Here is a 14,327-nt window from a genome sequence, read left to right on the forward strand (position 1 = left end):
GAACTTCCTCAGGCAGTGATTGTCCCCTATCAGGACCAAATGGAGGGGTGATAAGAATCACAATGAGGGGCAATAGTTGTTAATTACTATTTGCGACCCAAAGGGGAAGTGACTAATGAATCGACTAAAGGCTAAATTTGGGTAATGTCTAAGAGGGATCTTATGTGCACAACTAGTCTAAAATGTGTTTGGTAAAGAATGTTAAAAATCTAAATATTCCTAGAAGTGGTTAGGTAAGGAGTTAGAGGTCTAAAGTTAGTAAGGCTGTAAGAAAGAAAGGTCTGAGCTAAATTGTATAAAGCTATTACTTAATGTCCACCTGACCTAGGCGGTGTCTCCTTGTGGAATTTACTTTAAGTCAGGAGACTTGTACGTGGGCTGCTATCACTGTTAGTCCTTGAAGGTTGGGCGCCCACCTGGGCGGTGTCTCCTTGTGGAATTTAAGTCAGGAGACTTGCAGGTGGGCTGTTATCATTGTTAGTCCTTGGAAGCTGGGCGCCCACCTGGGCGGTGTTTCCTGTAGTCCTTGAAAGTGGCTAAGGGAGGTAATCTGATTCCAGAGAAAGCCTTTTTTGAGGCTGTTCTCCAAATTCCTGGAATGTGTATGTCCAGAGAGTGATCAGTCCACACTGTTAGCCCTTCTTGGGGGAAAGTCAACTGGGAAAACTATGAAGGCACACATGATTTTCATAACAGAATACAGCTGATATATAACAAGCCAAGTAACACCAAAAACTCCTTGGGATTTGGCTTCCTCTGCAGGAATTCCCTGATTCCTCCAGGTGGTGACTTTGCCATAACCAGCTGAGTTCTTATGATATATTCCTGCGGCCCCCAGCAGCCTTGCATGCCAAGTAAGACAAACAAGTCCAGCAAGGCCTTACCTCAGAAGTCTTGAGTGAGATCTCCACACACATAGAGCGCCCCACAGCAGGCAGCTGCCCTGACAGGGCCTTCTTTGCTTCATGTGTTACTTCTGGGATGTCTTTGATTGCTAAATTGAACTAAAAACCAGGAGAAATTTCTGTGTGAAACCCTCTCAAGCAGTATTATGGGAACACAGAGTAGTACATGCAGGTATTGCCTTTAGCTGAGCTGGAGAGATGGCTCAGCAGGCAAGAACACTGACTGCTCTTCCAGAGGACCTGGGTTCAACTCCTAGGACCCATATGGCAGCTCACAACTGTCTGTAACTCCAAGATCTGATACCTTCACACAGACATACATGCAGGCAAAACACCAATGCACATTAAAAAAAATAAAAAAAATATTTTAAAAAAAGGAACACTAAGCCACTTCTTCCTTCCCTATAGGAAGCAGTTTGCACCAAAGCCCCAAGTCTCAAGCTGGGCGGTGATGGCACGTGCCTTTAGTCCCAGCACTTGGGAGGCAGAGGCAGGCGGATCTCTTTGAGTTCGAGGCCATCCTAGGCTACAGAGTGAGTTCCAGGAAAGTCTCCAAAGCTACACAGAGAAACCCTGTCTCAAAAAACCAAATCCCGCCCCAAAAAACAAAATCCCAAGTCTCAGGCTAAAAAGGTTAATTACCTATTACACAGATTAGCTGCCAAGATATTAGTTTATCTCCTAAGTACTATATTTTGCCATGTTAGAGCAGAAAGTCAAGGTCCAAATATAAAGAATGTACACACTTTCTATACAAATGGGTCAACTGATTTAGCAACTCTATAAGCTAAAAGGGCATTTTATATTTATTCCTTTTGACAGACACCATAATACACAGCCATTAGCAAAGAACAGGAATTTACCCAATCTGAACCTGTTGGGGAAGATGATGAACGGGTGCAAATCTTTTCACCAAGTCGAGCCTGGACAATTACTTGGACAGTCTGAAAAACAAAGCACAAAATAAAACATGGCTTGGGGTTAGAGCCTGAGCAATGCTAAAAATAGAAAAAAGCGGAGGAGGGGAGGAAAAGGAAGAGAAAAACAAAATGATTTAGCTCCTTATGGGGTTAAAATCCTGCCAAAGCAAGGTTATGAGGCTCCAGGGAGGTGCAGAAGCCTAAGAGCAAACGGAAAGAGTGCACACAGAACAATACTGGAAGCACTCCTCGGGGTGGTAGCAGCCAGTAAAAAGCAGTATGAGGCTCGTGCTCTAGAGTGATCTCACATGGCAGAAGGAAAGCTGCACGTGGTAGCCACGGTGTTCATAAATTTCCACTGACACAAATTTGGGTCATGATAGTAGATTTAAAACAAAAACTGCACAATTCTCCATACAGCTTTGCTCATGCGGCTTGCTTCTTCCAGATCATTTTACCATCGGAATTGATGGCATGGCTTGCACAGTAATTGTTGCAAGGAAGGAGTGATACAGGCAGAAATAACCTTTAGATTCAGAAAAACATAACATTCAAATTATAGCTGGAATTCCCACTTACTGTGAAGAGAGGAATTCATAAACATTGGTGGGACAGTTAATTCTAATTGTTGATTTTTGCATTACAAATTTGTCAAAAAAGAAACAAAAAATTAAGCTGGACAGTGGTGGGGCACACTTTTAATCTCAGCACTCCAGAGGCAGAGGCAAGTGAATTTCTGAGTTTCAGGCCAGCCTGGTCTACAGAGCAAGTTTCAAGACAGCCAGGGCTACACAGAGAAACCCTGTCTCAACGAAACAAAATAAAACATAACAAAAAAACTGTATAGTATTAGTGAAACTTGTCTTTGGGTGAATGTGGGTGGAACCATCCCACTCAATGGGCTGGGGTAATGGACTAAATAAAAAAGGGGAGAGGAAGCTGGAGAGAAGACAGTAGTGAGGGATGCTGGCTGCACAATGGGCTGGAGTAATAGACTAAATAAAAAAGGGGAGAGGAAGCTGGAGAGAAGACAGTAGTGAGGGATGCTGGCTGCACAATGGGCTGGAGTAATAGACTAAATAAAAAAAGGGGAGAGGAAGCTGGAGAGAAGACAGTAGTGAGGAATACTGGCTGCACAATCACGAGGACAGGAGTCGATGCCAGAACCCACATGGAAAGCCAGGCAGGCCACAAACGCCTGTAACTCCAGCTCTGAGGGGTTCAACATCCTCTTCGCTTCCATCTGAGCACAAATGTATACCCAAGAGCAAACACACATACACACACACACACACACACACACACACACACACACACACACACACTATGTAACAACAATGTGAAATGGTCAAAAGGAGTATGGAGCAGTGCTCACACATACAATCCTAGCACCTGGAAGGCTGAGGTAGGACTGCCATGTGTTAGAAGCCTAGCTGGGTTACAAAGTGAAACCTTATCTGACTAACAAGAGTTAGCCAGATGGGCACTGGAATTTTCTTTTCTCTACTTCCTGCTCCAGCATGACATGAGGAAACAGCCTCCAGCCTCCACAGTGGACTACATTCTCAGAACTATGAGACACAACAGCCCTTGCTCCTGTCAAGAATTTGGTCACAGCAACAAGAACAGTACCTAATACACTGGGCACTTTAGTGTTCGTTGAAGCTGTGGGAAAGATGCACAAAGGCTGCCCATTCCAGTTCAGTCTTTATTCCCAGCTCAAGGGAATATACTGTGCCAATAACCTGGCATAACTGTTTGACATTTCTACAGATAGCCTTACAAAAAAAAATTTTTTTGAACAAGTAGCTGTGGAAAATTGGAAGCTACTTTTTACTTACACCCCCAATTCCACCCCCACACTTCACAGTTTCGTTTACAACAGACAGAAGTATCCCTGAAAATGGGCAAGCTGCAAGCTGTTATGCTATGTTTCCAAGGGAGGCGAAGGGGGAAGCATGAACGATATTTCTAGCTGTTCCCAGCCCAAGAGAATGGACATATTACCTTGAGTGCAAAAAACTTAATAAACTTGTCCAGGTCCTTTCTGTCCTGGGAATTGAGATCAGTTTCCATTGCCTATGGGAACCTGTAATAGAACACAAGAGAGGTGACGACGAATGTGACTAATCCTTTAAAAAGAGATCACTGCGTCAGAGCACAGACGGGGGCCTCCTAGCTGTACATCAGTCACGTGGGAGTGGGAGAGACAAAAATTCAGTTAAAGATACCCAAGGAGAAAATATTAAAATACTGTCTCTTGAGGAAAATAATCCCACACAAACAGCCATATCTAGGAACCTACGGAATGCATGAGGTCAAGTGCACTCATTCTGAAGTTTTGGGATGATGCATGTGTGTGTAGGCACATCGTGCCACAGGGCACATGGAGCCGTCAGAGGACAAGCTCCAGTACGGGTTCCCACTTTCCACTTCCTCTGTGTTGTTGGCTGCTATGCTGGGGGCTTCTGGGGCTTCTCCTGCCTCCACGGCGATCCTGCCACAGGAGGACTGGGTTTGCAGATCCACAGAACTATGCCTGGCTTTAAGTGTGTTCTGGGGGTTCACACTCAAGTCCTCAAACGTGCACGACAAGCACTTCACCAGTCTGCACTGAGCACCACCCACAAGCACTGAGCCATCACCCTAGTCAGATTCTGAAACTTTGAGCTTTAAGTAGAATTTATCCAATTTTAATGAGAAATTGTGCAAACACAAATGAGTTCATCTACATTATATGAAAAGGCCACCAATCAATCTTACTTTTTAAGGCTCCAGATCTGTTTTGAGAAACTGGTGACTTGAAAAGTTCTTTATTCACAGTAACAAACTCATATGGGAACACTTAAATCTCAAGAAGTTCACAAATTTCCGGGGCTGGAGAGATGGCTCAGAGGTTAAGAGCACTGCTTGCTCTTCCAAAGGTCCTGAGTTCAATTCCCAGCAACCACATGGTGGCTCACAACCATCTGTAATGAGATCTGGTGCCCTCTTCTGGCCTGCAGGAATACGTGCGGACAAAACACTGTATACATAATAAATAAAATCTTTAAAAAAAAAAAAAAAAAAAAAAAAGAAGTTCACAAATTTCCAAAGCGCACGGGTGCCCACCCTCCCTCATCCATCCTAGAGTGAAGTGGAATGAACAGGTTTGAGATGACTGATAATAAGGAATAAAATATTTGGGAAAATAAGAGCATGACTGCCATGTTAGTAACGGAGTAAAAGATGTTTGGATATATGAAGTATCCATTTTTCAAAGGGTCTGAATGGACAGGGATGTGAAACAGCTGATGGGCACACCACAGTGGGGTGTGCATCTTCTGTGCCAGATACAGCCTCCTCCAGCCCTCAGCTGAAAGAGAACTTTACCGACTGATATAACCTAGACTGATTCTGCAAAATGAGAGGCAAGGAAACCAGTTAGATCCTTGGCAAGAATCCATGCTTGTGGTCAAGGCTAAAGCTCCAGTGCAGATGATTGGGAAAACAGCGTGGGTGGGAGATGCTTTAGGAGAGCTGACTAGAGGTGGACCGTAGAAAGGGCATGCAGCTGTGCCAGGGCTTAACCGTGGGTAACTGAAAAGCAAGTCGAGTTAAGATTTAATGAGATTTCATTTTGCAACAGTGGTTCTCAACCTTCCTAATGCTGAGATCCTTTAATATAGTTCCGAACATTGTGGTTTCCCCAACCATAACATTATTTTTGTTGCTACTTTATAACTAGAATTTTGCTACTGTTATTAATCATAATGTAAATATTTGTGTTTTCTGATGGTCTTAGGACACCCCCATGAAAAGGTTGCTCTACCCGCTAAAGGGGATGAAACCTACAGGTTGAGAACCACTGTTTTACAACATATAGGCAAGCCAAAAAGGGAACTGGTTTTAAGGAAACAGGTAAACAAAGGAGAGCACTCCAACAGGAAATGAATTTTATTGAAAAGTGTATTGAGATATAACATACACTTAACTTATGGAGATATAATTTAGTGAAATGCACAATTCTTGGGTTGACAGAATAATAGATATTTTGATACGTATTAGAGAATCACAATCCAAATCAAGTTATAAAACATTTCTGACATATTCCAGAAGGCTCAGTCAATAAAATAACCAAAAGGCAACCATTACTCTGACTTTATCACCATAAAGAAACCTCTATATTGCTGCATACAGCAGTAGTTTATTCTTTTGCATTACATATAGTATACATTCATTTTATGGCTATACCACAATTTCTAAAATAAATTGTATTGAGCTGGGAGTATTGCTCAGTGGTAGAGGATGTGCTCAATACAGAAGAGATCCTAGATTCAATCCTTAGCAACAAAACCAAAAAGTAAATAGATAAAAACCTACGCTGGGCTGCGGTGTTGCATGCCTTTAATCCCAGCACTTGGGAGGCAGAGGCAGGTGGATCTCTGAGTTCAAGCCCTGCCTGGTCTACAGAGCAAGATCCAGGACAGCCAAAAGCTACACAGAGAAACCCTGTCTCGAAAAATAAATCAATAAATAAAATAAAATAAAATCTGTTGATAAAATATTTAGGTTATTTCTTAGTTCAAAATTTTTTTATAACATTTACTTGTTCATATGTTAATGAAAACAAAAGAGGTCCAGTCCCTATCACCTTCTCCCAGAGTCTGTGGAAGAATCTAACAACCAGCTGAGGATCTAAACTTAGGGATAACGAAAGAATCTAAGCACACTGAGTTCTTTAGTCCATTAACTTCATTCTTCTAAATCAATTGTCTACACAGCTTCTTTTCTGTTCTCATACTCAGCTCCTCTCTGTCCCTTCTTCTGCTGTTCTCTCGTTGTTCTAAACTTAGTTCTTCTCCATCTTCCTCTCCATCTTTGTTCCCAAGCTTACATACATACATACATACATACATACATACATACATACATACAAATAATATATATATATATACACACACACACACATATCCATCCATTAACAACTTGTTAGTTAAAAACTACAAAGTAAACTCTCAGGGACAACTATTCTGATAAGAGTCACACCTGGCAAAGACTTGGTCAGCTTAACTGGTGACTGACAACAGCTGTAGGTTGTAAAAAGTTCTGGCTGTCTCTTAAAGGGATAGCCACAAGGGTTACAAGGGAAGAAATGAAACCAATGAGAGATTTAAGGAAAAGGCAAAGAATATGTGTATTATTTTATGTGATTAATAATATCCAGACATGGTTAGTCAATTAACAGCCTTTTTCTGTTGATCACCTGAATCTCAGGACCTATACATAATTAGTCTACTGAGCCTAAAATCTTGCATTAAAAACTGGTGTAGAAATAAATACAAAGTGTTAATTGTTTTTTTGAATCAGAGTGGGGAGGTGCTGGTGGAGGAAGCTTAGGGCAACATAGGTGCTAAATTGTTCTCTTGAAGGACTGAGATAAACCAAGGCCAGACACCTGCACTATCACTCCTAGTTCGCTATAATTCTTTGAAGGGCTTAGATCCAACAAGGCCAGGCACCTGCAATTCCACTCTGTGAAAGTTCTACGAGGACACTTGTCTGGCCAATTTTGCCTTGTCAGTGGCTAAGGATGGAGAACAAGACCTCTCTCTAAGTGTCTACAGTCCACATGGAACAACAGACCTAGTTATGAAGCACATTTTAGTACGTTTCTTTCATCAAAATTGCAGTTAAATAAGAAACCATCTTCTAGCTGGGCGGTGGTGGCGCACGCCTTTAATCCCAGCACTCGGGAGGCAGAGCCAGGCGGATCTCTGTGAGTTCGAGGACAGCCTGGGCTACCAAGTGAGTTCCAGGAGAGGCGCAAAGCTACACAGAGAAACCCTGTCTCGAAAAACAAAAACAAAAACAAAAACAAAAACAAAAAAAAAGAAACCATCTTCTAGACTATCTACAATCATGTGTGCCCATAAAACTGAGAAGTAATCATGAGATTACATGTACATATAACATAGAAATGCACAGTAAATGGGGAGATATCATAGCTGTGACTGCACAAGAAATTTACAAGAAACAGCCAGTTCATTCAAAAGGTAGTTTTTGAAACTTGCATGATGTGTGGCGGGACCTGCTGAGCTCCTGACCTGGCTCCAGAGAGCAGCACTTAGCCCTAATCCTGTCTTTGTTTAACCACATCTTTTGTTTCTTACCTTTTGTTTCTCTTATCACCCTATGTGAATCTTGTCTGAGAGTCCTCCAAGGATCAGAGGCTTATGCAAAACTTGGTTCAGGAAACCGGGGAAAACCAAGGTACCTGTTAATTCAAGTAATTTGCACCTGGCATTTGGTCTCTGGAAGCTCCTTTTAGGTTGCTTTGAAGGTACGGAAATTAACTATCTAAACTGTAAAAAAGAGTAAATATGCCCTTGGCAAAGGGTTAGTGCTTCAGTCCTTCGAGGCTGGATCCCCCTGCAGCCATGATAGGCTAGATTCATTCTTAAGATGCCTCTGTGTCTTCATTCCATGGACCCTCGAGAACCCACACACTCGTGTAGTGACCACACAGCTACAATGATGGTTTCCTCCAACAGAACCCTTGGTTCTGATAGGCTGACCTTCTGAGCACTAGTCACCTGCTGTCTACTTCCATGGTCTTTTGCTACCATCAGCTCTCAATAATATGTAAGTGTGTGTGTGTGTGTGTGTGTGTGTGTGTGTGTGTGTGTGTGTGTCCCACTACGTGGGTCCTCAGATCTAACTCAAATTATTAGGCTTATGGGTAAGTGTCTTTAACTGCTGAGCCATGTTAATGGCCGTTATGTTTTTGGGTTTTTTTTTTGTGTTTTTTTTTGTTGTTTTTTTTTTTCTTTTTTGGTTTTTCGAGACAGGGTTTCTCTGTGTAGCTTTGCGCCTCCCTGGAACTCACTTGGTAGCCCAGGCTGGCCTCGAACTCACAGAGATCCGCCTGGCTCTGCCTCCTGAGTGCTGGGATTAAAGGCGTGAGCCACCACCACCCGGCTGTTTTTGTTTTTTTAAGGCAGTATCTGACTCTGTGGCCCAAGCTCCTGCCTCAGCCTCTAGAGTAGTGGGATTATATGTCATTACATTCAGCTTTGTTTTCTGGTTTTATGTTATATTCATTCATTCATTTGTTTTAGAGACAAGGTCTCATTACATATCCCTAACTGTCTGGGGATTCAATATATAGACCAGACTGGCCTCAAGTTCCCGGAAATCCACCTGCTCTGCCTCACAAGTGCTAGGTTTCTATGCATTCTCTGGGCATACCACCATCCAGGAACCTCCACGAGTTGTTTTCCAGAAATTTACATACTTTTACAAGCCAAATTTTGTATGTGTCCATGTCTTGTGTTTGAAGTATTCTTTGATGACACCTTTGGCCAGAGACTCTCTGCCTTAGTCCTTCACCACTACACAACTGCAACAGTCTGCTTTACCAGGGTCCCTCTAGAGCAGTTCTGTAGAGGCCTACCTAGTCTCCTAGTTTCTTATCGTCATCAACCTTTTTTTTTTTTTTTTTAAAGATATTATACATACAGTGCTCTGCCTACATGAGTCCCTGCAGTCCAGAAGAGGGCACCAGGTCTCATTACAGGTGGTTGTGAGCCACCATGTGGTTGCTGGGAATTGAACTCAGGACCTCTGGAAGAGCAGCCAATGCTCTTAACCGCTGAGCCATCTCTCCAGCCCCCTTGTCATCAACCTTTATTAGGCTGAGTTGGTGCACAGCACAAGGCCCTCCACCAACTTGACATAGGCTCATCACAGTTGGATGCAAACACATGGAGAGGCTTGTCTAAGATTTTGGCAGGTTCTCAAATTCTAGGTGTTAGGCCCTAATGGATGGATAGAGAAGTCTTCAGCATTTCTTGTAAAGCAATGTGGTGGTTTGAATGAGAATGGCCCCCATAGGTTCATGTTTGAATACTTGGCCCCAAGTTGGTAGAACTGTTTGGAAGGATTAGGAGGTGTGGCCTTCTTAGAGGTGTGTATGAGGCTTCAAAAGCCCAAGCCATTCCCAGTTGGCTCTTTGCCTCATGCTTGTGGATCATGATGTAAGCTCTCAGCTACTGCTCCAGCACCATGCCTGTCTGCCTACTGCCATGCTCCCCTCCATGATAGTCATGATCTGAAACTATAAGCCTCAAATTAAGCACTTTGTAACTTACCTTGCTCATGGCAATTAATCACAGCAACAGAAAAGTATTTAAGACAAACAGTATTAATAACTGCTCCAACAACAATTACCTTCCTTGACCATGAAGGTAGGTTAAGGGTGGAACTAAATCTTGAAGGCACCTGAGATCCTCCATGCAACGTATAGGCAGCAGGGAAACGCGGAGACTTTCAATTTGAAACTAGACTTCACTGCATAGGCATAACTGAAAGCTGTGCAACCACATGAATGTGCAAGTGGATAAAAAGGGCATGAGCTAATGCTAGCAGATTGGGTGAGGAGGGTTTTTGTTGTTTTGCAATTAGAGTTTTGTGAAGTCCTACCAGACAAGATAAGCCAGTTGAATTTCTTTATGGGCAGTGTCTCATAGCAGCAGAAGACTAGAGAAAACTTTGCATGTGGAAGCCAGAGGACAATGTTAACACAGTCCAGCTCTTCTTTTTGAGTCAGTGTTTCTCACTGGCCTTGAACTCACAATGTAGACTAGGCTGGGTGGTCATTAAGCCCCAGGGATCCACATGTCTCTGTTTTAGCAGTTCTGAGATTACAAGGAGACCCCCCTATACCCAGCAAAATTTGTGTAGGTTCTGAGGATGGGACCTCAAACACTTTAACAACTAAGCAATCTCCCCAGCCCAAGAAAAATGGTCATTTTAGTAGTCTCTATGGGGAGAAAATGGAGCTACGAATAAAAGACAGAAAAAGGTCAAAGACAAAAAACGTTTTGCTTCCTCAGGCCTGCTTCCGAAGCCTCATGCCCAACATTATTCTAGTAATTCAGGGAATAATAAGGCTTATAAAAGCAATCATCCACAGGGCTAGAGACACAGTTCAACAGTTAAGAAGAGCACTTGCTGGACATGACTTTGGATCCCAGCACCCATGTCAGTTCGCAGATCCCTGTGTCTCTGGCTCCAAATGATAAGACGCCCTCTTCTGGCCTCCATGGGTACCCCACCAGACACAAACACACTCATATAAATTCAAGACAGAACGCTCCAAAATCCACATAAATGCTGGATGGATTTAACAACATCTGTAATCCCAGAACAAGATGGCTAGCTAGACTAGATAAATCAATGGTCTCTGGGTTCCAGTAAGAGACCCTGCCTCAATATATAAGGTAAAAAGCAACTGAATACACCTGATACCAAACTCTGTCCTCCTCATGTACCTTTACATACACATGTATGTACACATATGTGCTCCCACAAATGCACAAAAACATGCAAAAAAAAAAGAAAAAGAAAAAAGGGGAAATGCACTCAAATAAGCAAAGAAGTAGTTAAAAGTCAAGCATGATAGCTTGTACCTATGAATTTAGTACTCGGGAGGGAGAGGTAGGAGGATTGTTTGGGGCCTTGCCTGGGCACTCAGTGAGACTATCTCAAAAATCAAAGTAAAATGCGGGCTGGCATGCAGTTAGTAGTAGAGGGCCTACTAGCATGTGTGAGGCCCTAGATTTCCTTCCTACAACCAAACAACAACAACAACAACAACAACAACACAAAACCAAAGAAGTGAAACTATTCTTGTTTGCAGAGAACAAGTTTACAATTTAAAACAATGACAAAAAACAACCAGGCATGGTAGCCCAAACCTTTAATCCCAGCACTCTCAAGACAGAGGCAGGAGAACCTCTGTGAGTTCAAGGTTAGCCTGGTCCACATAGGGAATTCCAGGACAAGGCTATGTAGAGAGAGAGAAACTCTGTCTCAGAAAAAAAAACAAAAAACAATAAATACACCAAAGCAGTGGTTTTCAACTCATGAGTTGACCTTTTGGAGGTTGAACAACTCTTTCATAGGGGTTGCATATCAGATATCTGAGTATTAGATATTTAAATTACAATTCATGACAGTAGCAAAATTACAGTTATAAAGTAACAACGAAATGTTATGGTTGGGGTCACAACATGAGGAACTGTATTAAAGGGCGCAGCTTCAGGGAGGTTGAGAACCACTGCACTAAAGACTCTTAACAAAGAAATCATTAGACCTAAATAAAAATTTAATCCAGTAAAATTTCAGGATGATAAATCTAAATACAAAATCAGTAGCCTTTTTTAGCCAACAGCAAACTATGTAAATAGGAAAAATAAGAAAACATCCTTCTTATACAACTACAAAGACTATTTATGAATTAATTTAATCAAAGTAGTGAAGATTTTAGCACTGAAAACTATAAAACAATCAAAAATGGAATTGAAGACACAAGTAAACAGATATCCCGTGTTCATGGAGTAGAATTAATGATCTTAAAAATGTCTTACTCAAACTGATGTGCAACGTCAGTCCAATTCCTATGAAAATACCAATGACATTCATCACAGAAATAGAAAGAAAAACCCTAAAATGTGTATAGAATCCGAAAAACTCCCTGAAGAGCCACAGAAATCTTGAACAAAAAGAATAAAAATAGAGATTATCACACCACCTGACTTCAAAATCTACAAAGAGCGAGCGGCCAGACAGCAGGGCCCTGGCATAAACATAGACACAGACCAGAGAGAGAAGGAAAAGCTCAGAAATATACCCACACATTTTCTGTCAAATGATTTTGAAAAAGGTGCAAAAAGTTCAGAAAAGGAAGACAGTCTCTTCAATGAAGTGTTGGGAAAATCGGATGTTCGTATGTAGAATTAAACCAGAGGCTTATGTCTCACTATATTAAAAAAAATCAATTCGAAATGGGCTAGAGACTTAATTTTTAAGACCCGAAACTATGAAAGTCCTAGAAGAAACAGACAGAAGAACTCCATGACATTGGTCTGGGCAATGATATTTATGGAAATGACTTCAAAAACACGGGGCTCGGAATGAAGCTACAAATCTTTTGTGTGTGTGGCTGTCTGCTTTCTTGAGCCCTTTTCTGTCTATAAACACTCTTTTGCTCAGCTCATCAGAACATTTATTTCCTAGCTGTCCAATTGTGGGATCTAAAATAAACCCAATCTGGAACTGTAAACAACTGTAATGCTGTCCTTTAGCAGGGTTCACCACCCAAGGTTCTGAAGCAATACAGAAATGGATGGAGATAAAAAGGTGCTGCAGGATTATACTGTCCCTGTTCTTTACACCAAGGAGAGTTATTCTAGTCTTGCCACCAGAACTATATACACTGTGGGTTTTAAACTTTCTGCACAGTGGGCAGCACTGAAAGAAGTGGGCAACTACAATTATTGAGGCTCAAAGGTGCTGCTCCGCCATGGGGAGAAAGCTACCTCTAGGGCGGCAGTGTCTGCTGCTGTCACACCTGCTTCCTTACACTCAATTTGCCTTTGCAAGATAAACAGGCAGCAGCTTTACTTTTTGGTTTGCTCTTTTGAGCACCCTAAGAATAAAAAGGGAAACTTCGTATGAATACTACAAGGAGACCCATGGAGCTGGGGATTTGGCTGAGAGGTCAAGTGTGAGGACTTGAGTTCAAATTCCAAGAACTCTTGTAAATCTGGAGGTGGTAGTCTCTCTGTGTAATCCCAGTGCGCCTACAGGAAGACAGGCAGAGACAGGGGAATCCCTGGAAATCAAAGGTCTACCCAGCCTGAAGGCTGCAGCACTGAACAAGAGACCAGTCTCCAACAAGGTGGAAGTTGAAGACTGACACACAAGGTTGTCTTCTCATCTTCCCACTTGTGCCAGTCACACCCACCCACCCACACCCACCCACCCACATCCACAGAATAAAGACAAATAAGAAGATCCACCACTGAACTTGTTTTCCTATCCTTTACTACCATGCAGTCATTAAATGCTGCTGTGTAGCAGTGGCGCACGCCTTTAATCCCAGCACTCAGGAGGCAGAGCCAGGCGGATCTCTGAGTTCGAGGCCAGCCTGGTCTACAGAGCGAGATCCAGGACAGGCACCAAAACTATACGGAGAAACCCTGTCTCAAAAGAAAGAAAGAATAAATAAATAAATAGATAAATAAATGCTGCTGTGGAGACTACTTGCTGGGCTTTCTTTCCACAGCTATCACAGTAATGCAGTCGGTACTTCTTGTCTAGTAGGAAATCACTTGGATACTTTACCTTCTGCAAGCTTAGGCTGTGATTATAGTAAAGCATTGTCATCAGACTGTTTATGAGCCAGAAGTCTTGACGAACTCTGCAGAGTGACTTTCAGTTAACCCCATGTAATGTCAGCAGAGAAAATGGGCAGAGTGATTCTGAAAAGGTAATGGGTCTCACTGGCACCTTCAAGATAGAGCTCAGTCACTGACACGGCAATAAGTGATCCTGTGTCAAGTCCAGAATTGGACACACATGCTAGGAAACCAGTTCTATTAGTTCAGTCAAGGTTTTGAGGAACAATTGTTCGGTTATTAGGAACAATTCATACAACAATTCCAACTTGCTGAGA

The 14,327-nt window shown here is 42.3% G+C and overlaps 1 protein-coding gene across 14 annotated transcripts in view; it reads right to left on the bottom strand.

Annotated features, from left to right (window-relative positions):
- The window catches only part of Atg13 (autophagy related 13), a 44,413-nt gene that overhangs the window by 17,969 nt on the left and 12,117 nt on the right, over nt 1–14,327 (bottom strand). For all 14 annotated transcript variants that reach the window (XM_059260935.1, XM_059260936.1, XM_059260937.1 and 11 more), the window contains 3 exons: nt 3,833–3,914; nt 1,769–1,849; nt 885–1,004 (listed from right to left, as the gene is read on the bottom strand). In XM_059260935.1, coding sequence (XP_059116918.1) covers nt 885–1,004; nt 1,769–1,849; nt 3,833–3,901 — 270 coding nt within the window. In that variant the 5' untranslated portion in view covers nt 3,902–3,914. The remainder of the gene's footprint in view (nt 1–884; nt 1,005–1,768; nt 1,850–3,832; nt 3,915–14,327) is intronic.

This window comes from Peromyscus eremicus, chromosome 4 (genome assembly GCF_949786415.1).
Source record: "Peromyscus eremicus chromosome 4, PerEre_H2_v1, whole genome shotgun sequence".
NCBI classification, from domain to species: Eukaryota; Metazoa; Chordata; class Mammalia; order Rodentia; family Cricetidae; genus Peromyscus; species Peromyscus eremicus.